Raw genomic sequence first — 26,498 nt, forward strand, 5'->3', positions numbered from 1 at the left:
TACAGCTGTAGGACACCACTCACACCTAGTGGCAGGGCCAGTTCTGATGGAGCGCTTCACAATTCTAGTCCTGAAGAGGTATCACGCTCCAGCAGACTCTGTACTGGAGGCTTCTTTGACTTAGCAGCTGCACTCAACTGGTCCAGTTAAGGAAATAGTTTCAGCTTGACATATTTAAGATTTCTCATTAAAAGCAGACTATATCCATTAACCTCAAAGCCTGAAATTCTGCAATCCTGCTTCAGAGTAATGCCCCTATCTACTCTAAATCGTTATATAAAACATTGACAGTTAATTGCAGACAAGACCTTGCCACAGGCCACATGCAGGTGTGATGCAAGGTTCACTGCTTAGTACAGGAGATCCCGAGCTGGAGATCACACATCGGCTGGTTTACATTCCAGCTTGAGCTTAATTACTTAATTGCAGTCTTAATTGAACTAATAAGTTGCTTGTTTAGAGTATTTGGAAGTTTTTTTCTATATAAAAGTTTGAAATTTTATGTTGTTTATGAAATGCAACAGTTAAATGGCAGCATCCGTGCATTAACGGCTAAAAGCAGTCAAACTGAACTGTTATTAATTCAGTGAAGGGTTCAGTTGTGTAACGCAGACCTCAGCTGGTGTGTGCACCTCCAGGATCACAGCTGGGAAGACTGTCATACTCACAGCGAGGCGGCGGGTTAAGGGACAGGTCGAGCAGGATCTGGGAGTGGCTGCGAGAGCTCAGCACCGCACTTCTGCTTAAGCGCTCCCTCCTGGCCTGGGATCCCCCTGTTACACAAAACCAGCAGGAGAAACACGGCTGTAACCTGGAGTGAAAACTTGAGACCAACATGGCACAGTGATGGCGGACTGAACCTTGGGCCAAACGTACCGTACATGTACACCTCCCCATTACTGGGTCTGCAGGCGTAGCAGTTACATCACCCCTGCTGTACAACACTCTGAGGCCCAGTATGCCACTCTGAGGCTCAGCACAACACTCTGAGGGTCAGTATAACACTCTTGAGGGTCAGTACGCCACTCTGAGGGTCAGTACAACGCTCTTGAGGCCCAGTATGCCAGTCTGAAGCTCAATAAGCCACTCTGAGGGTCAGTACAACGCTCTTGAGGGTCAGTACGCCACTCTGAGGGTCAGTACGCCACTCTGAGGGTCAGTACACCACTCTGAGGGTCAGTAGACCACTCTGAGGCCCAGTAGTGTGTTTACATACTCTGATTAAGTTGTAGAACAGCTGTAGTGCAATAGTTTGTAAGCCTTTACTAACATTGCTTTAACACACTATTTCTTTATATGAGAGTCTTTTAGCCCAAGTCCAATGCTCCACATATCCTGTCTAAGGGAACAAATAAGACTTCTTATTTGTGGTGCTAACTACAGCACCGTAAAACTCTAAAGTGGCTTGTGATCACAGAAAACGTACGGGAGCATATTTCATGAGGGTAGAAATATGATGTATCGTTGACCGTCTTAATTAAAACAAGGTGAGTCTGAGGATAATTATCCTGTAAACCTGACAGTTTCAAACGTCCGATGCAGCCCTTCTGGGCAGGCGCTGGGTCGTCTTGTGAGTGGAGGTGGAGTGCAGTTCGGAGCTGCAGACAGTGCCCTGACATTCCCGCTGACAGCGCTGAACTTTTCACACAGGCCAGGCCTGTCAGCTCGGGCCGGGGGTGGGGGGGCGGGGGAGCTCGGCGTGGGGCAGCCGCCCGGCTCTGAAGGCAGCCTCTGTCTGCGAGAGCTGGCAGCCGGCCCCCCGTCCTCTCCCTTCATCACCTGCTCATGTCTGCTAAAGGCCAGGCCGTCTCTGCGCCGCGACCGAAACCTGCCGCTCTCTCAGCTGTTGTTGTGGCGGCGGGAGTGGCGCTGGGGACCCGGGTACCGCGGAGCGCCGTCTGACGTGTCCAGGGCGAGGGGGCCCGGCCTGGCACAATCTTACAGAGCCCCCTGCTGGCCCCGTGCTCCGGGAGACCCATGATCTTGAGCACTTCGCTGAGGACTATAGTGCCTGCTAGGAAAAGCGGCCATTTTCTGGTTTGCAATTCCTAAATTAACATTTATTTATTTGGACATTTGTGATGACAATATGCAGTCTAGGGACTGAGGGAATCTTGTGCTAAAAGGTGCGGTGCATGAATACACAAAACTGACCACAGCTTTATTAAATGGGGTATCCCATATAAATGTTTTACTCAGTCAGTAACGTCTCCATGACTGTGTGTCACAATGGAGGCCCGGTTGCTGTCTGGCAGGACTGCGTACTGTAAGTGGAGCAGTCCTGTGTTATCTCCTAACTGGGATCTCTTTTTTCAGGTAAGCTTTTAAAATATCCCTAAAGCAGCCATATCACCCTGCAACTCACAACTGGCAGCCCACTGAAGCTCAGCAGGTGTGAGCCTGGTCAGTACCAGGATGGGAGACCTCCTGGGAAAAACTAAGGTTGCTGCTGGAAGAGGTGTTAGTGGGACCAGCAGGGGGGGACACTATACTGTAAAAAGGCACCGTCCTTCAGATGAGATGTAAAACCAAGGTACTAACTCTGTGTGGTCATTAAAAGTCCCAGGGCTTTTCTTGAAAAGAGTAAGGGTGTTACCTCAGCCTCCTGGCCAAATTTCCCATTGGCCTTTACCAATCATGGCCTCCTACAGTAATAATCCCCATCTATGAACTGGCTTCATTACTCTTTTCTCCTCCCCACTGAGAGCTGGTGTGTGGTGATCGTTCTGGTGCACTATGGCTGCTGTCACATCATCCAGGTGGGGCTGCACACTGGTGGTGGTGGAGGGGAGTCCCCATTACCTGTAAAGGGCTTTGAGTGGAGTGTCCAGAAAAGCGCTATATAAGTGTTAGCTATTATTATTAATTAAAGCCGTGTCTCATGCCAGGTCAGACCTGCTTTCCTCAGTGCAGATCGAAAACTGGATCCTGTTTCCTCCTTACTGACTTCCCAGATGAAAGCATGACAGGATCAATGAGCTAGAAGCAAATTAGCAGACTAAAAGGCCATCTCCCATTCAAATTATAACCTAGGAGATGTTAAATGAGAAGCAAAAGTCCCTTCCGCTTTTGTGCTCCATTGTTAGTTGCTTTGGAGGTATTGCAGATGACCTTCACACACTAGCTAGCTGCCGGCTGTGGGGTTTTGTCTCTTACCGTAGATACTCTGCAGTACGGAGCTCTTCCTCCCGCCGGCCCGGGTGGGCGGGGCTCTGGTGGTGGGCGTGGTCTTGGGTGCCGTGTGGGCGGGGCAGGAGTACAGCGATTTGCCCCACAGCAGCTGGATGAGCAAGGCTGCGGCCTCCGCCGGCGCTGCTCCCATTGGGCCACCACGCATCGCTGCCCTCAGCTGAGTCCGCACGTGGAATCTGAGGCGCACGCAGTCACAGCCAGCCACAGAGAGAGAGACAGGGACGGGCACAGGGTGAACAGGGCTGGAGGGGGAGGGCATCAGTATCTTTACAGACTGTGCTGCAGTAGCCTCTGGCACACTGTAAAAACTCATGCGGATTTCTGTTCATACAGCTAAAACAACTGGAGTACAATTTTGATCACCACATTCTAAAAACCATTGCTGTTCTGGTATCCATCCAGAGAAGAGCAGCCAGAAATATTCTGGGGCTTTAAGTAGGAACTACAGCACTATTTTTATATTTTAGGGTTAGATAGAATCAGCATTGATGAGTGCAGCTCAAACCACAATAAAAGTAAAATGTACACAGTAACGTGTAAAACTTCCAATTTACACCACAAAATAGACTAAATTTCCAGGTATGTGCAGCACCGTGTTCTGCGATTCAGGTCAAGGCAAGAAAACATCCGGTGACTTGAAACAGCCCTATGACGTTGTGAACAAGCAGGATCGTGAATACATCTCATTTAATCCAACAGAAATACTGTTCTCGACTTTGAGACACTTTTTCCAACAAGCGCTACTTTCTTGTTAACTCTGCATGCAGATCACGTCGGAATTCTGAGGTGAAATGTCTGCTGCACAACCTGTTCTTATTCGTGCACACACTCGTGCAAACTCTCACTCTTTCCCGTGACGAGACCAGGGATCTGTGACAACATGGCCACTTACAGTTTTTTCACGCTTTGAAGCTGAATTCAAAACAAGTCATTTTTCTCTCCACAGTCAATGAATATATACCTTATACAGTCTATAAGGTCAATGAATTTCCAAGATTTAAAAACCAGTATGAGAAATGAGGACTTCCCTTTAAGGGAATGCCCTACACTCAGGATATTCTGAAGGAACTGAACCTTTTTAGTCTTGAAAAGAGAAGATTACGAGAGGACCTCACATATTCAAGATCCTTAAAGACATCCCAGCAGATTTCTTCCAAATGAACCATGAAACATGAACCAGAGGTCACTGCATGAAAGTGCATTTAAGACTGAGAACAGGAAGCACTTCTTTACTTTGTTGTGTTTGTGGGAGTGTGGAACAAGTTACCCAGCCTTGTTGTTGAAGCTGATACCCTGGTTTCTTTCAAGAAACGGCTAGACGAGATTCCTGAATCAATTAACTACCAAATGGGCTAGATGGCCTGCATGTTCTCTTGTTTGTAAACTTTCTTGTAAATGTTCTTAAGTGCATACATGTTATACAAAAACAATTCTGTATACAGGAATGAATGTTGCCAGACTACATTTATAAAAAGACAGTTACAGCATTTCTGTTAAAGTGCTGTAAAATGCTGATGCCGAGTGCTGTACAGTGTTGTAAAAAAAGAAGAAATTTCAGTTCTGTGAAAGAACACCAGAAATCACAGATACATTTGGCATCAACAAAAGCCTTGTGCAAACAATTACCGTGCCTTGCACGCTGCAGGGCCCAACAGTGAACTTTTAGCCTCTCGTTAAAAGTAAATGCTTCTTTGAATTAAAACCCCATTTTCTTCCAGCTCCTTAGGTGTTGAAGTGTAAGTAGGCGTCTGGTCACAGAGAATGAAGGTGGCAAGGACAGGGTAGGATCATGGCGCACATGGGCACCACATGTCTCCAAGCCACAAGAGAGACCATTTTCAAGGCCCGTTACTGAAAGCTTTCTGCACTTTGGTGAGATCTGTAAGAAGATCACTGTCAGAAGACAGAGAAGTGCGACAGACTCGGTGGGGAAGGTGGATGGAGACGAGCACAACAAGACAGCGGCACATCGAGAGGAATGATGAAACAAAATGATTTTCGATGGGGGGAAAACACAGTCTCCCCTGATCGGCCCTTGTCACTCCTCAACAAGAAGACTATGGGACAACCATGGTCTGACCATCACTCCAGGGTAAAAAAACTGCAGTCCCACAGCAACGCGTTGATCCGAATTCCCATCGGTTTTGCCACAACATGCCCACGCACGGGGTATTCACATCAACCTTCTGGGATCTGGACCAACTGGATGTACAAGCCTCAGCCACCAGATATGAACATGCTTGTGTATATGCACTATCTTGTTATTATGTGATGGCCAGTTCTCACAGTGTGTACTCCAGCCATTTCTGCACAGCAGCATCCCCGTTAATGCCACTTGGCCAGATCAAGAGTTTTTCTAAGATTCCGATCAGCTCAGAGCACCGAGACTCAGAGGAGAGGGTGAAGACGAGACAAATCGAGACGTAAGAGCAAACAAAATGATTTCGGATGGGGAAAACACAGCCTCCACCGATCGGCTCTTGTCACTTATTTAGCTCCTCTGATCCACTGATCCTAATTCCCATTCATCCAGCTTTTCCACAACTCTCCCACACCTGGGATATTCATGTCAACCTCCTGCCTGCGAATCGGCATCAGGGCCTTACAGGATGTACAAGTCCATGCCACAAGATAAGTACACATGTATGTGTTCACCAAACAAGCCCGATGGGTCTCCATTCGTATAGAAATAATTGTATGTTACTGTAGGATCGCCAGTGCCATGTTTGGGGTTTTGATGTGATCTAACCCTGCTCAAGGGTTTTTCTCAGATAACGCTCAAATGCCGATGGAATGGATCCTGGGAGCGCTTGCAGGATCAGCCTTTGAAATAACATGGTGGAGCAGAGGCATCTGCTGTTTTGGACTGCAGCATCAGAGGATCGGGTAAGTGGTTGAACCACTTTTCCTCTTCTATGTTGCGTTCTGCGGCATGACGTGGCATGTGATCATCTGAGACTCGGATGTCTGCGCTAACTGCGCCAGCAGAGCCCCCAGGTGGAGTCAAAGTGGGTCTGACTGGAGTGACAGGGGAATGCGACACCGCTGGTGAGGACCGCAGGTTCCCAGCCATTTAACCTTGACAGAAAATGGCAGTGTAAATTACCCCTGCTTCAAGGCTGCTCATATTTAACAACCACCATCAGCCCTTAAGACCAGTCACTGCTGTCTTCTGCATCACCCCCCCTCGCCAGAGCGCGCTTGCCCAAGTCGTCCCTATCGATCACCGAGCCCGTCATTATAAAGCCATAGACAGCACTCCCAGCTGCAGCCCATGCTGAGCGCCAGGCCTCTCTCTCTGTAACTCCAGTCAAATGGCTTATCGATCCCCCTCCCCCACAGCTGTGATGTGAGGCCTCATTTGTGCTCATGTGCTGCACGCTGGACACAAAGGCCTGCTGGTTAAGACTGGGGAAGGCGGGCTTGCCCTTGCTCTGCGGCACGGTCTTCGTCGTGAAGTAAGGAGGTGTAGACAGCAGAGCTGAACACTGGGATTACTAGGGGGGCAATAAAAATGATCAACAGGAGAGGAGCCTATGGGGTCATTTTCCAAGGGACACCTGCTATTTTAGTTAAAAACAGTCGTGCATTCAATCGTTGGATGAGCCAACGGCTTGCTTCCTGTCCTGCCAGGTGGAACAGTACTAGTTAATCAACACAGACTCTCACTGCTCAGCCTCAGATTTGAGTGGGCACACTTCTTATCAAATGCTGCCTTCTGGAAACTCTGTAAATGCCAAATCACTGACCGCGTAGAGTACAGGATCGTTTATATTAGGAATCTGATCGGAGACTCTTATCATATACTGTGATAACTTTCCCTTACTTTGACTTTTTTTTAATGGATGATTCTCAATCCATCTTTGTCATCGATCACTTGACTGAATTTGATCATTTCGGCCGAAAGATAAGTCGTTGCCTCCACTTCATCAGTAGGGAAGGGACTCAGTTATAAAATCTAAAACATTTTTTAAACATTCTAAATCTGAGGGAAAGCTAAAGTGTTAGCTTTCAGCAGGTGGAAAAAATGGAGTTAAGTCCATTGAAGGAACAAGAGTTAAATGAACAAATTAAGAAGAAAAGATTTACATACATAAAGTCCCGTCCATCTAAAATATATAAACATCACAAGCAGCAATGCCAATTGTAAGGTCATTCTGCACTGCCCTACTATGATCCCTGTGAGTGTGCGTCTGTGTGTGTGTGTGTGTGTGTGTGTGTGTGTGTGTGTGTGTGCCTGTGTGTGTCTGTGTGTGTCTGTGTGTAGTCCTTGTGCCCGTTGCTTTCTGGGATAGGCCCGCGTGGGTCAGTAATAGCGGCGCGCGCAGATCCCTCACCTCCTCCAGGCTTCCTGGATGGTGCTGGCCGCCCGGTTCTTTCTCCTGAACAGGTCCTTGCGGCTCCGCTCCCTCTCCACCACCTGCAGCCGCAGCTCCAGGGGTACCAGCTCCACGCTGCCGCTGGTCCAGGGTCCCGCGGGGGCTTTTGGGAGCGGGGCAGGGAGGGGCCGGTCGGGCCGGGGGGCCGAGCAAGGAGGAGGGTGGCTCTGGCTCCGGGGGTGGCGGGGTGCCAGTGGAGGTAGCTGTGTGTTCTGGGTGGGGGTGTGGGTGACGGGGGCGGCCAGTTTGGGGGTTGGCACCGCCGTGTGGGTGCCAGGTTTGGCACTACCTGGCCTGCTGGAGCCTGCTGGGGAGTGACGCTCGCTGTTTAGACTCTTCCCTTCTGGTTTAGAAGCACCCTTGGTAGTTTTTGGGGGGGTTCCTGTCTGGCGCGCTGGTCTTGAGTGGGCCTCCTCTTCACCCCTGTCCACAGATCCCTTCCTACAGGAAGCAGGAGACTTCTTCGAGGGGCCAGGGGAGAGGGGAGTGTCCTTCTCAGGGGGGGCTAGTGCCGCAGGTTTGGGGGGCAGGACAGGCACAGCTCGAACTTCAGCAGTCCTCCCCCTCTGCTCGCTCTTGGCAGATCTGCTCCTGCGTTCTGATTGGACAAAGGAACACCATGAGAAAGGGGGGTCATCTTCTGAGGGATGAAAAGAAAGAATAGGAGGAAATAAAGTGAAAGGGACAAGTAGGGGCAGAGAAATAATAATAATAATAATTTCTTACACTTATATAGTGCTTTTCTGGACACTCCACTCAAAGCGCTTTACAGGTAATGGGGACTCCCCTCCACCACCACCAATGTGCAGCACCCAACAGCACCCACTATGACGGCAGCCATAGTGCGCCAGAACGCTCACCACACATCAGCGTTCTGACTATTAGTGGGGAGGAGAGGAGTAATGAAGCCAATTCATAGATGGGGATTATTAGGAGGCCATGACTGATAAAGGTCAATGGGAAATTTGGCCAGGACACCGGGGTTACACCCCTACTCTTTTTGAGAAAAGCCCTGGGATTTTTAATGACCACAGAGAGTCAGGACCTCGGTTTTACATCTCATCCAAAGGACGGCGCCTGTTTACAGTATAGTGTCCCCATCACTATACTGGGGCATTAGGACCCACAGGGACCGCAGGGTGAGCGCCCCCTGCTGGCCCCACTAACACCTCTTCCAGCAGCAACCTTAGTTTTTCCCAGGAGGTCTCCCATCCAGGTACTGACCAGGCTCACATCTGCTGAGCTTCAGTGGGCTGCCAGTTGCGAGTTGCAGGGTGATATGGCTGCTGGCTCAAATAAACAAAGGGACAGGAATGGAGCATGACACAGAGAGAGAGAGCAGTGAGAGAGCTTTAGGAAAGAGTGGTACAGCTATGGTCCTTCAGGAGTGCTCAAGGCCTAAGGAGTGACTAAGTAACAGAATTAATGATACAGTACCCACTTTATACAATAACACTGGATCATGCATGATATCTGATTTATCCTGTAACAGACATGAAGATATGGAACCAAATTCTGTTGTGGATCACAGTACCTCTGTTTCGACAGGGCTCCCCAACTTTGCCCTTTGTGTTGTGACTGTGCTCTGCCCCAAAAGGTTTCGGGGTGGCGTGGACCCCAGGAGCCCTGCTGCCACTGTCCGAAACCGACAGGGACCTGAGTTTCGGTTCCAATCTGTCCACCGGACCCTGCCGCTCCTCCTCTTGACCCTGCTGCCAAGCCCCCTGGCTTGGTTTCCCCGCCTCCAGACCTTGCTGCTCCGCCTCCCGGCGTCTCTGCTCCTCCTCCCGCTTCCTGTCAGCGAAGACAACAGCACGCTGGGGTCGGCAAATGGGACAGAGGGTACTGGACACTCACCCATGAACCCATGAAGGGCACACCACATAAACATCACGAATAACAAATGCTGCCCTACCCGGTTTGACGAAAACATAATTATGGAACAAGTTATAGCTTTAACCGGTTGATTATAAAACATAATTTTCTAAAGAACAAAGTTTTAAAGTGGCTTTTGCAGCCATGGTACATGGAACAGGTGATCTAACTTTCCTTCAAGATGGTGCAAAGCTGGTGTGTGAAGGAGTTAAGATCTCAGTTCAGTGGGGGTTTTTTTGTGCTGATTTCTATTTCCCCCACTGAGACACTCCCAGGGCTGTCAGACAGGCAGGTACACAATAGACTGTTCCCTTGATCTGCTATCATCCCCGCTCTGACAGACTACCTGCCCCCCTCGCCCCCCCCCCCCAATTCGTCTCCTGCTCCCTGACAGCTGGTAAATGTCATATCACACCACGGCGCGATGTTGTCCAATTAGCGCTTGGCAGCACGTGGCCCCGGCTGCAATCGCCAGAGCATTAGCGCAGAGCGCAGCCAATGACAGGTTAGTAATGTAGCGTGTCATCATCAGTTGCCATGATGGGTGTCAGGAGTGGCTCTGTGTCAGATCGCCGCCGCCTGTCAGAGGAGAGTCTTAACTCCATCTGTCAAGAAAACCCCCCTTCCCTGCCCCAGCTGAGCTGAGTGATCGAAACTGGGAGTCTGAACACACGCTAATTGTTCCAGGACTTGGCTGGGCTGTACTCCCTCTCACTCTCTCTGCCTGTGGTCTTGATAAGAGCAAATCGTTTCAAATAAAACTATTGACACGATACAAATGGATTGTGACTGCCGGCTTCGTAGCCCATATGGATTTTGCAGCCCGCGCTCCTAGCATACTGATAAATGAGCACCTTCCAGTTTGCGCTGGTGTTTGATTCCGATGCCAAAAACACAACCTGGCCTGCAACGTGCTCGGAATCTGGCTTCATCTTAGCGCAGATGCTGTACAACCCCTGCGTAACTGAACACGGCCAGGGAACTTTCCTGGTTATGCTGCTTGGAGAAGCCATTATGTAAATGCAGACGTGTTGGCAGTGTCACCTGATCAGACTGTGAGAGTTTATTTGTGCGTGGCCATGTGAGCCCCTCTGATAGGTCCTGGGCATCTCAGGCTAGGATTTCAGAAGTCACACTGGCTGCCAGTTTATATTCCAGCTAAAATATTCCAGGACCACCTCTACTGCAGTACGTAATTAGCTGTTCATGAACTACAGCAGGTGCCTTTCTGCTTCCGCTTGACTAGCAGGGTGATTTTCAAAATGGGATCAAATCTCACTTCCAGGTTTCCTGCATGTTATAGTACAATTACACACGCCAATCGCACTTTTTTGGGCTCGTATGACCTTAAAAGAGATTAGGAGGGATGCAGTCTGGAGAGAAACCCAAAGGGAGAAGAGACGTCACAACTGGAAGAACAAGGGATGGCTGGTGTTGCTCTAACTGGCAGTCGTGAGTGATGCCCATGCTGAGAAGGGCAGCAGGGGGCGGAGGTGGCCCAGGGTGCCGTGCGGCGGGACAGCGGAGAGACTCACTTGGCCGCGTCCTTGCGCAGCTGCTCGTGCCTCATCAGCAGGTTCTTGCGCTCGCGGAAGGCCTGCCGCACCTTGTAGCCCTTGTAGACGGCCTGGATGGAGGCAGCAGCGATGTCCTGGATGGCGGCGATGGACAGGGCGCCGTGCTCCAGCATGAACTGCGTCACCTCCTGGTGCTCGCCCAGCAGGGCGTAGTCCAGAGGGGTGTACCTGCACACAGGAAAACAGCTACACACCACACCCCCACTGGGAGGACCCCCCACACCACACGCCCACTGGGAGGACCCACCACTCCACACGCCCACTGGCACGATCCCCCACACCACACGCCCACTGGGAGGACCCACCACACCACACGCCCACTGGGAGGACCCACCACTCCACACACCCACTGGCACGATCCCCCACACCACACGCCCACTGGGAGGACCCACCACACAACGCCCACTGGCACGACCCCCCCCCCCCCAACCACACGCCCTCTAGGAGGACCCCCTCACCACGCGCTCACTGGGAAGACCCCTCATCATATGCTCACTGGCACGACCCCCACACCACATGCCCACTGGCATGACTGGGCATGGAAGCAAACAGTACTCTCTCACAGCCAAGCAAACCCAGATTTGAGCACTGGAATTTCACTATCAACCACATTATCTGCAGTTTTAACACACTCTCACATGGGCCTTTAAGAAACCCTATTTTTTAGCTTAAACTAGGAGCCATTAATGTTTGTGCCTTCCAGAATCATTATAAAGACTATAACAGATGCAAATGCAGTTTCATATATTTCCATACATAATATTTGCATGTGCACAATAGCTGACAAGCAGTCTGGAGGAGTGAATACATCTACAGATACCTCACTGTACTAACACAGCCAGAGACCTTCAGTAACAGAGCCATACAGACCTCTCCTCGTTGTGCTCCATGTGGTTAGGGAAGGCACCGCATCCCAGCAGCAACTTCACGGCATCCAGGTACCCGTTATTACAGGACCAGTGCAGCGCCATCCTCCCCTGCACACACAGAGCACTTCATTCATTCCTCATGCCCTGCAAAATTCCCTCGTGAGCCTGCCCAATTCCGAGGCCCAAATCTGGGATCGCGAAGCAGGCGGATTGTGCCGAGAGTTCAAACCGTGCAAACATTCTGCGCATCCTGCAGTTATTAATACTTGTCCACCCCCTCCTGCAGCAACACATATCAGCACTGGGATACAGAATATAGCATGTAATTAAATACTGAAGAACAGCCCATTAGTAAATGCTCTCCAACTTCCCTGTGCAATTTAGTACATTTCCCCTGCCTTCCTACATTCATTAGCCTATAGAAGAGTAGAAAAGTTGTTTCAACATGGGTTAACCTACATCTCCATAAATCAAACAGGATGAACTGGACAGTCTGTAAAGAAAGGTCTCTCAACCTTGGGATTCCCAGAGGTTTCCACTGTGACGTATTGTGAAGGAAGGCTGGAGGTGAGGTGCAGTATCTCACATCAACGAGAGAGGAGCAAGTGGAAGAGAATATTCTGGGTCTCTCCATGGGCTGGACCTGTGTTGTTCTGACACAGCGTTTCTCACTCCGGTTCTTCAGACCCCCATAAACTCCTAAAGTCAAGTCTGTGAGCCAGCCTGTCCTGAATCCTTCATTTGAAAAACCCAGAGCAAGCCATGAGGCATACAAAAAGTGAAAAGGTGGGGATTTATCTAGAGTTCTGGGGTTGTGGTCAGATCATAAGTCCGGACCTCGGTTCTGATGCCAAGATCTGGAGTACCACCCTTCCCTCTGTGTTGTACACTCCATCACCGCTGTGCTGGATAGCATCGGTCTCTTCTCTATAGTCCAATGTGACACCGGGCCTGCAGGGCTCACTGTAGAATGAGCCACGCCCAGTGGGTGCCCCCTGCAGGCTCAGAGCTGTGCCACTTCCGCCAATGCTATCTCTTCTGGCCCCAGTGTGATCCACAACTCACAGGGCGTGTGCGGAGCTTTGCTTACTGGTGCCTCATTGTCCTTCAGGAGAAACCAGCAGACAATGGCTCCTGTGGTGTGCCGACAGCCCGAGGAGCAGAGCAAGGCAGAGGCGATAATGACCACTTGGTGGTCGGAGAGGAAAGGAATTCACGAGAGAGAGGCTGTTTCACAGCTGGAACACGGTACCTCCTGCAGTTCACAACTTCTTCGGCCAAATCTCTGGCGTTTTAGAGAAGATTTCCAATGCTTTTTTCCTCCCCTCTTTCGATGAAACTGCCAAGTGCATACATGCCAGCAGAATGTAAGAAAGTACAATAAAACTCACCAAATAAAAGTATAACAGTAACATAACCTGACCTACGAGGGACGTAAGAAAAAGTAGGCTGTCTGTAACTCCGTACTGAAAAGATACTCATTGAAAGATAAACTTGTATTCCCCCTCCCCAATTTAAGGATATTTAAAATGTATCTATACTGTACTGTGTAAAAGTGTGTTGGGCTAATGATTTGGAATTACTGATGACTCTTATTGCAATATTTGAGAGTTTGTCTCAGGTCTTATTTACTAGTACCAGCGGGCGAAAGCAAACTCGGCATACTACAGTATGCATTACATTGAACGTGAACGTATTTAGCCTCTCGCATACTGGACCTGGTGTGCTGATTTCTGTTGGTTTAAGGCCCAGCCTGACTCCTTGCTCAGCTCAGCTAACAAGACCACACTAGAAGACAGTGCAAGTCACCAAGACAACAGTACTTTCTTCTAGTGTGGTCTTGTTAGCTGAGCCGAGCAAAGGAGGCAGGCTGGGCCTTAAACCAACAGAAATTGCTTTCTACTTTGTGCAGTGCAGGTACTGTATATATGTCTACCAAAGGCCATGCTAAATTGATTCTTCCTACGGCAGCTTTTCCTGCCATCCCTCCCCAGGGCATCTTCTGTGTAATCATCACGCACCCCCCTGACCTCTTCACCTGACCGGACGGCTAGAGTAGAAAAGGCACAGGGTCTATAGTGTCTGCCCGCATGCTCTCAGAGGACAAGCACTGCTCCCTGTTTCACAAAGCACATCTGCTGAGGGTACAGCGGTCCGCCCATGTGATATCTTCATTGCTTTTTCAACGAGCCTTGAAAGGTTAAAAACAGACTTCAGAGATAGGGAAAAAGATAGGCCTCACATCAGAAGCGTCTCCATTACTTTGCACAAAACAAACACAGTGTTTCTGAGATTATCTGAATAATACACTGCTTGACAAAATGTTACAGTATGGACCACTGGAGTGACACATCACATGTCGTATCTTATAATTCCTGGGGGATGTACAGTAAAGTAACAGCAAGCCAAGTCAGTGGGCTGCGATATGCTGATATGATAGATATCTGACAAGAGCCATGTGCTTTTTGTGCATTGCTGGAAGGATCATTTACAGGGGTTTTACAGGCAGTGGTGGAAAGAGTAAAAAAATGTACCCACAAGAATTTAAATTTAGGCCACTAGAAGATGCAAACATAAGAGGCAGGTGAGAGGTTTTACAAGGGGTTTTCCAAAAATAAGGCAAGTAATAGCTTCTGTGAGAATGCATTCATTCCTAGATCTGTCTGGGCATTGTGGTTCATCATGATATTAACACAATCAAAAATCGAAGAAACTGGTGTCGATCTCCCGGAGTCCTGCTGCTCAAGTGCTTCTTCATGGGGCCGAAGTGACGGAAATCATGGTGTTCCTGTTTCTCAAGGCAGGTGGTGCAGATCCTCTCACAGTGACTCTGAAAACACCTCTGGGTTTGGCTGATAGTGTGTGGCCTGGTGCTGTCATGTGGAAGACGATGCCCAGACACAGCACAGCAACCCAGGGTACTCTCAATGACCTCCTGCAAGCCGTCCAGCCTGTGAAAGTAGTGCTTCGTCTTCACAGTGCGTCACCTTAGCAGAGAAAGGACTCTCCTTACTGATGGAGTTGTTCCGAGTGTTTTTTTTTATAGCTGCAGACAACTGATATTTCCAACCACATGACAGGCTGCATGCAAGTTTTATCTCCTGTAACAGAGCCCTGCAGGGACTGAGCCCCCTTCTGGAGCAGAGAGACCCCCAGATGGATGGGGGAACATCAGAGAACTGCTATGGCACCCCCAGATGCTCACAGGCACCATACACAGCACCCACATCTGCAGCAGAGGTCTCTCTTGATAAAGACATCTCACTACACCCACATCTGTTTCTGGTATATGACACGGGACCCTGTGGGCTGGCAATATATTTTAGCCCGTGTCATGCCCCTTTCATGTAAAAATCTACTCGTACTGCGCACCTCAGTGTCAGACTATGTTTCACCACCAGGCCAGCCATTATTAAGCTGGTATTGCAAACAGTCCTCTGTAGTGACGCTGTTAATGGATAGACTGGACCGCTGAATGCTCAAAGTGGTTGGATAAATCACATCTCATGCTGTTTAGCACCGATGGAAGATCAAGGCCAACCCCTGAAGCATTAGGCCTTGTTCAGGCCTAATCGTTCAGCATTGTGGTTGGAGGTTTGCTTTCCAGATGTCAAAGCCACTGAACACAGAGCCTCAGCTGCTTGGTTTGTAGTCCCACATCTCCAGAGGCAAGTGTGACCCGCCGGTGCAGGGTTCTCAGACAAGCCTTCTAATTGAACTAATTATTGGCTCAATTTGCATGGTTTAGCAAACCGATAAAAAAAAACCTATAAAACCTGCAGGAATGTGGCCCATTAGGACTGGGGAGTGTCTTGGTCCCCTGATGAATTCCAAAGAATATATTGTATAGCAGGTGGCTGTAGAGAGGTATCGTGCTGGGAAGAGAGGTGTCAACTCGATTCCTGGAGGAGCTTAATGTATTCTAGTTTTTCCTCCAATCTGAGACTTCTATTAACCTAATTACATTCTCAGCCAGACACATACAATAAGATACTTAAGGTCTCTTACAGCTGATTACTCAAAACACTTCACTAAAGACAGAGTTACAAAGCCAGCTTCACAGCTCAGTTGCAAGTATTACGCTTATGCGGTTGATTAGAGAGTTAGATCCACGATGTAACGAGCTCGGGCTGGAACAAAGCGCAGAAGACATGAGCCTCTCAAGAGCTCGCTCAGCCCTTCCATGGGGTATGGATGGTAAGGTGGTGGGGGGATAATTCTGGCTGTAAAGTTGGAGGGGGTTTATCGGGGGGGGAGATGGAGTTGGGAAATGGGGGTTACCTCTTTGTCCTGTATGTTGGGATCGGCCCTGTTCTCCATCAGCACGGCCATGCAGTTGATGTAACCCCCGTAGGCGGCGCACTGCAGCGGGGTGCGGCCGGCCAGGTCCTGGACGTTGGGGCTGATGCCATTTTCCATCAGGATCTGACACACCTCCGCGTTCCCGCCAAGGGCTGCCCAGTGCAGAGCCGTGTGGCCGTCCAGGTCTACCAAATCCACACGAGCGCCCCCTGCAGGCAGAGATAAGATACACACACACCTACAAAGACACAGCTCTCATAGACATTCCCTGCCGACGTCCACACACACAAAGGCACAATAAGTGAAATCCCATCAGAAGCCTCTCAACTTTGCAGCGCTTTAGAAGCCAACAGCAAAACTACAATGCTGGCCTTTAGTGCTTCTTCTTTAGCATCGGCAGGGGACGTAGAAAGGCTTGCAAAACTATTCATCGCCTTCCAAAGACGTCCCATTTTCCTGAATTACAAATGGAGTTTGTAGCAGCTTTTGCTGGTAATTAACTTCTTTCACCCATAGAAAGTGTTCAGTTTGAGCAGCCCAGTTCCTGATTACATATATTCACTCTAAAATGCTCAAATGCGTGCGTTTTACTCGTAACTGAAAAAAGGACATCCCTAGAAGGGGGCGAATGCTCCTGCAAGCCCCTGTTCGCTGAAATACTGAAATACCCCAGATCAGACAATGAGGTGAGGGACGCGTGGTCTAGTGCAGATGAATGGGGGCCCGGCGGAGGGCCGTACCTTGGATGAGGGTGAGGATGACGTCGCGGTGGCCCATCTCGCAGGCGCGGAACAGGGGCGTGTGCTTCATCACGTCCAGGGCGTCCACCAGGGCCCCGCGCTCCAGCAGCAGCCGGGCCGTGCTCACGTGGCCCGAGAGAGCCGCCGCGTGCAGCGCTGCAGAGAGGCAAGCACACGCTGCTGCATGCATGGCAGGGCACCCGCAGGCCAGCGCAGGCACCCTGCTGCACAAGCCCTAGCAGACACAGCTGAGCACTGATGGAGCACATTACTACAGCACCTCACACACTGAGCACACACACACCTGATGGAGCACATTACTACAGCACCTCACACACTGAGCACACACACACCTGATGGAGCACATTACTACAGCACCTCACACACTGAGCACACACACACCTGATGGAGCACATTACTACAGTATCCTCACACACTGAGCACACACACACACTGAGCACACACACACCTGATGGAGCACATTACTACAGCACCTCACACACTGAGCACACACACACCTGATGGAGCACATTACTACAGCACCTCACACACTGAGCACACACACACCTGATGGAGCACATTACTACAGCACCTCACACACTGAGCACACACACACACCTGATGGAGCACATTACTACAGCACCTCACACACTGAGCACACACACACCTGATGGAGCACATTACTACAGCACCTCACACACTGAGCACACACACACCTGATGGAGCACATTACTACAGTATCCTCACACACTGAGCACACACACACCTGACAGAGCACATTACTACAGCATCCTCACACACTGAGCACACACACACCTGATGGAGCACATTACTACAGCATCCTCACACACTGAGCACACACACACCTGATGGAGCACATTACTACAGCACCTCACACACTGAGCACACACACACCTGATGGAGCACATTACTACAGTATCCTCACACACTGAGCACACACACACACTGAGCACACACACACCTGATGGAGCACATTACTACAGCATCCTCACACACTGAGCCACACACACACCTGATGGAGCACATTACTACAGCACCTCACACACTGAGCACACACACACCTGATGGAGCACATTACTACAGCACCTCACACACTGAGCACACACACACCTGATGGAGCACATTACTACAGTATCCTCACACACTGAGCACACACACACCTGATGGAGCACATTACTACAGCATCCTCACACACTGAGCACACACACACCTGATGGAGCACATTACTACAGTATCCTCACACACTGAGCACACACACACACTGAGCACACACACACCTGATGGAGCACATTACTACAGTATCCTCACACACTGAGCACACACACACACCTGATGGAGCACATTACTACAGCATCCTCACACACTGATCACACACACACACCTGATGGAGCACATTACTACAGCATCCTCACACACTGAGCACACACACACCTGATGGAGCACATTACTACAGCACCTCACACACTGAGCACACACACACCTGATGGAGCACATTACTACAGCACCTCACACACTGAGCACACACACACCTGATGGAGCACATTACTACAGCACCTCACACACTGAGCACACACACACCTGATGGAGCACATTACTACAGCACCTCACACACTGAGCACACACACACCTGATGGAGCACATTACTACAGCATCCTCACACACTGAGCACACACACACCTGATGGAGCACATTACTACAGCACCTCACACACTGAGCACACACACCTGATGGAGCACATTACTACAGTATCCTCACACACTGAGCACACACACACCTGATGGAGCACATTACTACAGCACCTCACACACTGATCACACACACACACCTGATGGAGCACATTACTACAGCATCCTCACACACTGAGCACACACACACCTGATGGAGCACATTACTACAGCACCTCACACACTGATCACACACACACACCTGATGGAGCACATTACTACAGCACCTCACACACTGAGCACACACACACCTGATGGAGCACATTACTACAGTATCCTCACACACTGAGCACACACACACCTGATGGAGCACATTACTACAGCACCTCACACACTGAGCACACACACACCTGATGGAGCACATTACTACAGCACCTCACACACTGAGCACACACACACCTGATGGAGCACATTACTACAGTATCCTCACACACTGAGCACACACACACCTGATGGAGCACATTACTACAGCATCCTCACACACTGAGCACACACACACCTGATGGAGCACATTACTACAGTATCCTCACACACTGAGCACACACACACACTGAGCACACACACACCTGATGGAGCACATTACTACAGTATCCTCACACACTGAGCACACACACACCTGATGGAGCACATTACTACAGCATCCTCACACACTGATCACACACACACACCTGATGGAGCACATTACTACAGCATCCTCACACACTGAGCACACACACACCTGATGGAGCACATTACTACAGCACCTCACACACTGAGCACACACACACCTGATGGAGCACATTACTACAGCACCTCACACACTGAGCACACACACACCTGATGGAGCACATTACTACAGCACCTCACACACTGAGCACACACACACCTGATGGAGCACATTACTACAGCATCCTCACACACTGAGCACACACACACCTGATGGAGCACATTACTACAGCACCTCACACACTGAGCACACACACCTGATGGAGCACATTACTACAGTATCCTCACACACTGAGCACACACACACCTGATGGAGCACATTACTACAGCACCTCACACACTGATCACACACACACACCTGATGGAGCACATTACTACAGCATCCTCACACACTGAGCACACACACACCTGATGGAGCACATTACTACAGCACCTCACACACTGATCACACACACACACCTGATGGAGCACATTACTACAGCACCTCACACACTGAGCACACACACACCTGATGGAGCACATTACTACAGCATCCTCACACACTGAGCACACACACACCTGATGGAGCACATTACTACAGCACCTCACACACTGATCACACACACACACCTGATGGAGCACATTACTACAGCACCTCACACACTGAGCACACACACACCTGATGGAGCACATTACTACAGTATCCTCACACACTGAGCACACACACACCTGATGGAGCACATTACTACAGCACCTCACACACTGAGCACACACACACCTGATGGAGCACATTACTACAGCATCCTCACACACTGATCACACACACACACCTGATGGAGCACATTACTACAGCATCCTCACACACTGAGCACACACACACCTGATGGAGCACATTACTACAGCACCTCACACACTGAGCACACACACACCTGATGGAGCACATTACTACAGCACCTCACACACTGATCACACACACACACCTGATGGAGCACATTACTACAGCACCTCACACACTGATCACACACACACACCTGATGGAGCACATTACTACAGTATCCTCAAACACTAAGCACACACACACCTGATGGAGCACATTACTACAGTGAGCCACACACACGGTTGTAGATTTCCAACTATTTTGCCTGAAAACAGGAGGCTTTTTCACTGTACAAGTGTACAAGTTACCACTTGAATGTGCTACAGTGCCGTCCAAATGTTTTGGGGCAGTGAGGCCTTAACTGGGATTTTCACTATGAACAATTATTTCTGGAGAAAGAAAAACAAAACGTACTTTTGTACATTCAGTTCACCTCTCTCTGGTTACTTAAACAAACTAATAGTGGCAATTGGTTTTATTCTCAAGGAGTACAAGATTTGGGACAACTGGCTTAACGTTGTCTCTTGCTGGCCAGTTTATTTGTTGGACATTCATGATCATAGAAATGCTGAGAACATCCTGTAGCTCTGGCTTCAACGTTTGCATTCAAATGCCAAAATTAAAACCTTTCTGTAAACAAAAGCAGGGCAATGTGAAGCTTGAAAACAGAAAAACTCAGTCAGAACCACAGCAGAAAAAATCGGCAGACTAGAATAAATCATTTGAAACATCCTGAGGGGGGACTCGGACAAAAAAACATCTGGAGTTGAAAGATGATCAGAGCTTCACAGAAACAACCTAAAACAAATGTCCGTGTAATCAACACCGTCCAAGATGCAGGGATGAGGGTATCAAAATATTCTCAGTTTGCAGACAATGGAGAAAGCAGAGTTACAGCGGCCACATCACAAGACATAAACCTCTCATCAGCACCAAGAGCAGAAAGGCTAGATTAGAATGGGCTTAGAAGTCCAAGCTGAGCCAGGAAAGGTGAGACCAAGACAAACCTCAACCACAGCGATGGAAAGGTTGAGGTGTGGAGAAAGAAAGTGCAGAAGCTCCAGTCAACACCACCTCTTCTGTGAAGCCAGGCGGAGGTAATGTCATGGCCTGGGTACGCATGGCCGCCTCTGAAACTGACTCGCACGTCTTTACTGAGGATGTAATGAATGATGGCAGACGCTGAATGACTCCTGAAGATTTCAGAAACATTTTGTCTGCTTATGTGGAAGAAAGTGTTTCCATACTTATTGAGTAGCACTTCACCATGCAGTAAGTCAATGACTTACAATAATGACTTTTGAGGCAATAACTGCATGAATTCTGTAATCCATTGGACTCTCCAAATTCTTCATATAATGATTTGAGATGCTTTTCCAAGGCTTTGCTGTTCTTGCCTGTTCATGGGGTTATTGCCTTGGTGGTGGAGGGGAGTCCCCATTACCTGTAAAGTGCTTTGGGTGGAGTGTCCAGAAAAGTACTATTTGTAAGTGTAAGGAATTATTATTATTATTATTGTTGTTGTTATTATTATTATTATTATTATTGTTAATAATAATAATAATTCCTTACACTTACAAATAGCACTTTTCTGGACACTAATAATAATTATTATAATAATAAAGAGAAAGTCAGGAGAAAATAGTGGAAATCCTAGACTAGCCATCTCTAAATTAAAGTGCCTTTATATTAACAAATGTATGCATAAAGTACAATGTATAAAGTATTGTCTATATCTTTCAAATTATCATATCTCTTAATCACTTTAAAATTAATAGTACTAATCAAACAGAAACACCCCCACAGTTTTTAATAAGTCTGATATCTTACTAAAATTGATATCTATTTAATTTTCTTTAGAAAATGAAAAAAGTGGAAACATTTGGTGAGACGGGCCTTCACACCTTCCCTGAAAGAAATGAACTCTCATGTGTCTGAAACTCGCCACTTCAAACCTACCCTGAGTGGCTCTGATGCAGATGGGCCCAGGTTTACAGCCAAGCTAATTCTACTGCAAACTAGACTGAACTCACTTTCCCCTGCTTTCTCTGCACTCCTCGGTCGGCGACTCTGAGCTAGTGGCTTGCCTGACAAGAGGGAGCCCAGTCTTCTGATGGAGAACGGGTCGGTTTCACAGCAGACGCAGCAGGGACTGCACCTCCAGGTTTTACAGATGATGGATGAACCGCACAGCCCCAGAAAAATAACCTCTGTAGACCCGTTCTCCGGGAGTCAGGGAACACATCCAAGAATCCCGATTGTGTTTTCTTTGTGCTCGCAGCCTGCCAGATTACAGTTATTGATGGGCCTGCTGTGAGGCTTAAATCTTCTTCAAACACTGCCTCTGTCTAGCCTAACACCATTCAATTGTTCCTTTGTATTAAAAAAAAAACGACAGTGTCACATCGCGTCAGCCCCTCAGAGACTTGCATGGTGGCCCAATCTAAAGCATTAGCTCATCCAACCCATAAATAAAGCACTGCCTACAGCAACATTCTCCTCGCTGATACGGACCTTCAGGAAATCTTCAACGCCAATAGAAAAAGTGGGTGAATTGTTATGTTACATTTGTCTGCCTCTCCTAAACTAGTTCGGAGCAGCGTGACACAGCTCATTGTGTCAGCAACAGGAGAGTCTAGAGGAAGTCAAGACATTGATGCCTTCGGACATGTGTTAACGCTCAACCAATTTGTTGCATTAAGGAGCCAATTTACATATGCATGCATATTAATGAGGGAAGTGTCAGGCTGAAGCATTCACCAGTCTTTTAAAGTGGATCAAACAAATTAGTCATAAGAGTTAGTCGTACAAGTAAAGAATCAATGTGCTGAAGATAATGGGCTAACTGGACAATTCAGCACCAGGACTGTTTCCCAGCATCCAGCAGTCTGTATCTTAGGATGTGGTCCTTTTCACAGCTTTGGCACTTATTCTGCTGAAGGCAGAGAAAGGGGAAAATTCAGGTTGTTCTTTGTATGACAAGAAGAGGTTAGTAGGCCTTTTATTAAGACCATATGGCTGCTACACAGCCCACACCTTGATACACTGGATATCAAAAGTCTACACACCCTAATTTTAATTTAATCTTTTGTTGATGTAAAGGCTGAAATCAAGACAAATTATGGCAGACCTTTTTTCACCTTTAATAAGATCTTACATCAACAATATTGTAGTTAACCAACAATATTTCAGTGAAAAAAAGTGAATCATTTTCAGGAATAATAATTAAAAATAAAAAAAAACTTTTAATGCCTTGGTTGCATAAGTGTGCACACATCCTTTAACTAATACTTCGTGGAAGCACCTTTTGCTTTGATTACAGCCTGTTTGGATAGGTCTCTATCAAGTTATCCAATGTAAATCAGACTGCAAGTCCAGAAAACACAGAGTGCTGAGCACTCATATACTTCCTCTGCAGCTCCAGGTTCTCTGAGCTGTGTGTTACAGCTCTGCAGCTCCAGGTTCTCTGAGCTCTGTGTTACAGCTCTGCAGCTCCAGGTTCTCTGAGCTCTGTGTTACAGCTCTGCAGCTCCAGGTTCTCTGAGCTCTGTGTTACAGCTCTGCAGCTCCAGGTTCTCTGAGCTCTCTGTTAGAGCTCTGCAGCTCCAGGTTCTCTGAGCTCTGTGTTACAGCTCTGCAGCTCCAGGTTCTCTGAGCTCTGTGTTACAGCTCTGCAGCTCCAGGTTCTCTGAGCTCTCTGTTAGAGCTCTGCAGCTCCAGGTTCTCTGAGCTCTGTGTTACAGCTCTGCAGCTCCAGGTTCTCTGAGCTCTGCAGTTCCAGGTTCTCTGAGCTCTGTTACAGCTCTGCAGTTCCAGGTTCTCTGAGCTCTGTGTTACAGCTCTGCAGCTCCAGGTTCTCTGAGCTCTGTGTTACAGCTCTACAGCTCCAGGTTCTCTGAGCTCTGTGTTACAGCTCTACAGCTCCAGGTTCTCTGAGCTCTGTGTTACAGCCCTGCAGCTCCAGGTTCTCTGAGCTCTGTGTTACAGCCCTGCAGCTCCAGGTTCTGTTGTCGTAAGAGACCCAGAGTCAAAAACGCCTCTTGCATGACCCCTCACACATGAACCTCTGAGCGAATACAACTTGTACCACTCCTCAGTGGGACCTAAAACCAACGAGCCGTGGCCACTTCCCCAAGCATGTTAAAGTGGCTAAGGCGCCTTGGTGCTCCTTCAGTCCTGGAATGGCTACCCTGTGCCACCCGACCCAAGCTGTGGCTGTTCTCTCCCAGCTTTCCCATGACAAACCCTGCTCTCAACCTCTGCTTCCTAGAGTGCGGCACAACACAGCAGCGCCGCAGGCCGAGCAAAGGTCACACCCACCCATGGGTATGGCACGGAAACAGGGGCATACATGTCAGTGAAGCGGAGCATCGGCCTCCTTGCTTTCCCAGAGCGTTTCCTCAGCCCTGTGAGGCGTAGCCCCCGCGCGGAGCTGCTGGACGTACACAAGCTGTCTTGTCCTTCTCGGCTTCAGGCCGCTGCCCCGGCAGGGAGGATGCTGCCTGCGGCGCAGACCCTCACAATGGAGCCTCTGTGAGTGGACCCCAGAGCTGCAAGCCGCCCAGCCAGCGATGTCGGCACCGAGCCTCCCTGCCAGTCAGGCAGCACGCCGCGGGCAAGGGTGGCGGGGCTGCTAGGCCCACACCGCCATGGAAACTGGGAGGAAGAGGTGGAGAGCCTCCCTTCCTCGAGAAGGCCGTGTGGAAACCTCTCACAAGGACCCTTCCCGGCCTGATCGCAGGCAGCACAGAACTGAAGACTCACGGGCAAAGGATGTACTGTTTCCCAGGTGTTTGCCCTCTGACTTCTGCACTGCTTCGGCTAGTGCCATATTGTCAAAGCCGTGCTCACTGCCTCCCCTGCTTATCCTCCTCCTTCAGGAGCTCTGTGTCCTGGACCTAAAGCAGTGCCCTTGACAGTCTTTGACAGGAGATACCAGTTGATATATACAGTATTACAATTTAGAAACAGAATTTAAAATCCCGCTATCTTCCAAACAAATCAAATTCCAGCCAAACGTTTTGATGTTTACTCTTTACATTTCGTATCCAGCAATCCTGCAATCCTGCCTCCCTCTGTCACATGCTCTACACTTGGTCAGTGGGCTTTCCAGGACAGAGAACAGGGATCAGAGGCACTGAGCATGCTACACAAGTGATGTCACCCCTTTTGAAACCTAGACAGTGTAGAATTCCCTACACTGAATTCTATCTGAATCCAACTTTCCCTTAAACCCTCTGTAATTAATCAGATACCACTTAACGTTAGAGAAAGCCATTACAACTTTGCTAACTGCCAAATGTGATACGTTGTATTCAATTAGCCTATTTAGGCTTCAATCCATATGCTGGTTCTGCTATGAATCACTGATAACTGAAAATCATCTTTAAATGATTTGAATCACGTTTTCACATTTGTAGGCTGCAGTATTAATGGATTATTCATACGATATGTTTTTAAAAACAGCATGCGATATCATCACACGAGTTTCCCTCTGCATTTATATAAAGGTAATTCACTTCATATAGCGGCAGTCTAATATGCACTAAAGTGTGCAAATGTAAATCAAATCTAGTTTAAAGACACAAACGCATTTAGCATGATCCACGTCAGCCTATGTACTGCAAACAAATGACATCCTAATCATTAATTAGGGCATTTCAAAGGTATGGAGATGCTGTATATATTACTGATTGCCAAAAGTCCGTTTTCCCATGACAGAAAAAATGAAGACTGCTACTGAAAAAAATTAAACACCAATCATCTCTTCTTGTAATTCACAACTTTTGAATGAATTCGCCCAAGGTGGATTAAAAGAAGTATTTTATTTAACTGTCTGGTTTCTTACAGATTCCCACTTTAGAAAATATTCCTCAAGTGTTTTGAAAACATGAATTTCAACAAGATCATTTATAGACAGCTTCTGTTTATTATACTTATCTGTATAAATGAGCTTGATGAAGTTAATGTCTTATCTTTCATATCATCTATATAAAGTGGTTTTGAGATTGTAATGGCACAAATGTAAATTAGTGCTGTAACAGTAGCGAGTAAGAAGGATTTGTTTTCAAAGATCCTAACAGTCGTACTGGTTGGCGTGGTAGTTAGCACTCGGATCCTAGGATTCTGGATTCAATTCCAGCTTGGAGCATCAGTCTGTGTGGAGTTTGCATGTTCTCTCCGTGTTCAGGGTTATTCTAGAGACGTATGGGCTAGGGAGGTTTGCCCACTCTATACCGTCTTTTTTAATGGGGCATT

General features: G+C 48.4%; 1 protein-coding gene across 3 annotated transcripts in view; it reads right to left on the reverse strand.

Moving 5' to 3' along the window:
• Positions 1 to 26,498, reverse strand: part of invs (inversin) — a 79,770-nt gene that overhangs the window by 1,484 nt on the left and 51,788 nt on the right. For all 3 annotated transcript variants that reach the window (XM_069194996.1, XM_069194995.1, XM_069194997.1), the window contains 8 exons: positions 16,935 to 17,090; positions 16,174 to 16,403; positions 11,894 to 12,000; positions 10,982 to 11,191; positions 9,106 to 9,365; positions 7,530 to 8,169; positions 3,157 to 3,368; positions 669 to 773 (listed from right to left, as the gene is read on the reverse strand). In XM_069194996.1, coding sequence (XP_069051097.1) covers positions 669 to 773; positions 3,157 to 3,368; positions 7,530 to 8,169; positions 9,106 to 9,365; positions 10,982 to 11,191; positions 11,894 to 12,000; positions 16,174 to 16,403; positions 16,935 to 17,090 — 1,920 coding nt within the window. The remainder of the gene's footprint in view (positions 1 to 668; positions 774 to 3,156; positions 3,369 to 7,529; positions 8,170 to 9,105; positions 9,366 to 10,981; positions 11,192 to 11,893; positions 12,001 to 16,173; positions 16,404 to 16,934; positions 17,091 to 26,498) is intronic.

This window comes from Lepisosteus oculatus, chromosome 10, assembly GCF_040954835.1.
Source record: "Lepisosteus oculatus isolate fLepOcu1 chromosome 10, fLepOcu1.hap2, whole genome shotgun sequence".
NCBI classification, from domain to species: Eukaryota; Metazoa; Chordata; class Actinopteri; order Semionotiformes; family Lepisosteidae; genus Lepisosteus; species Lepisosteus oculatus.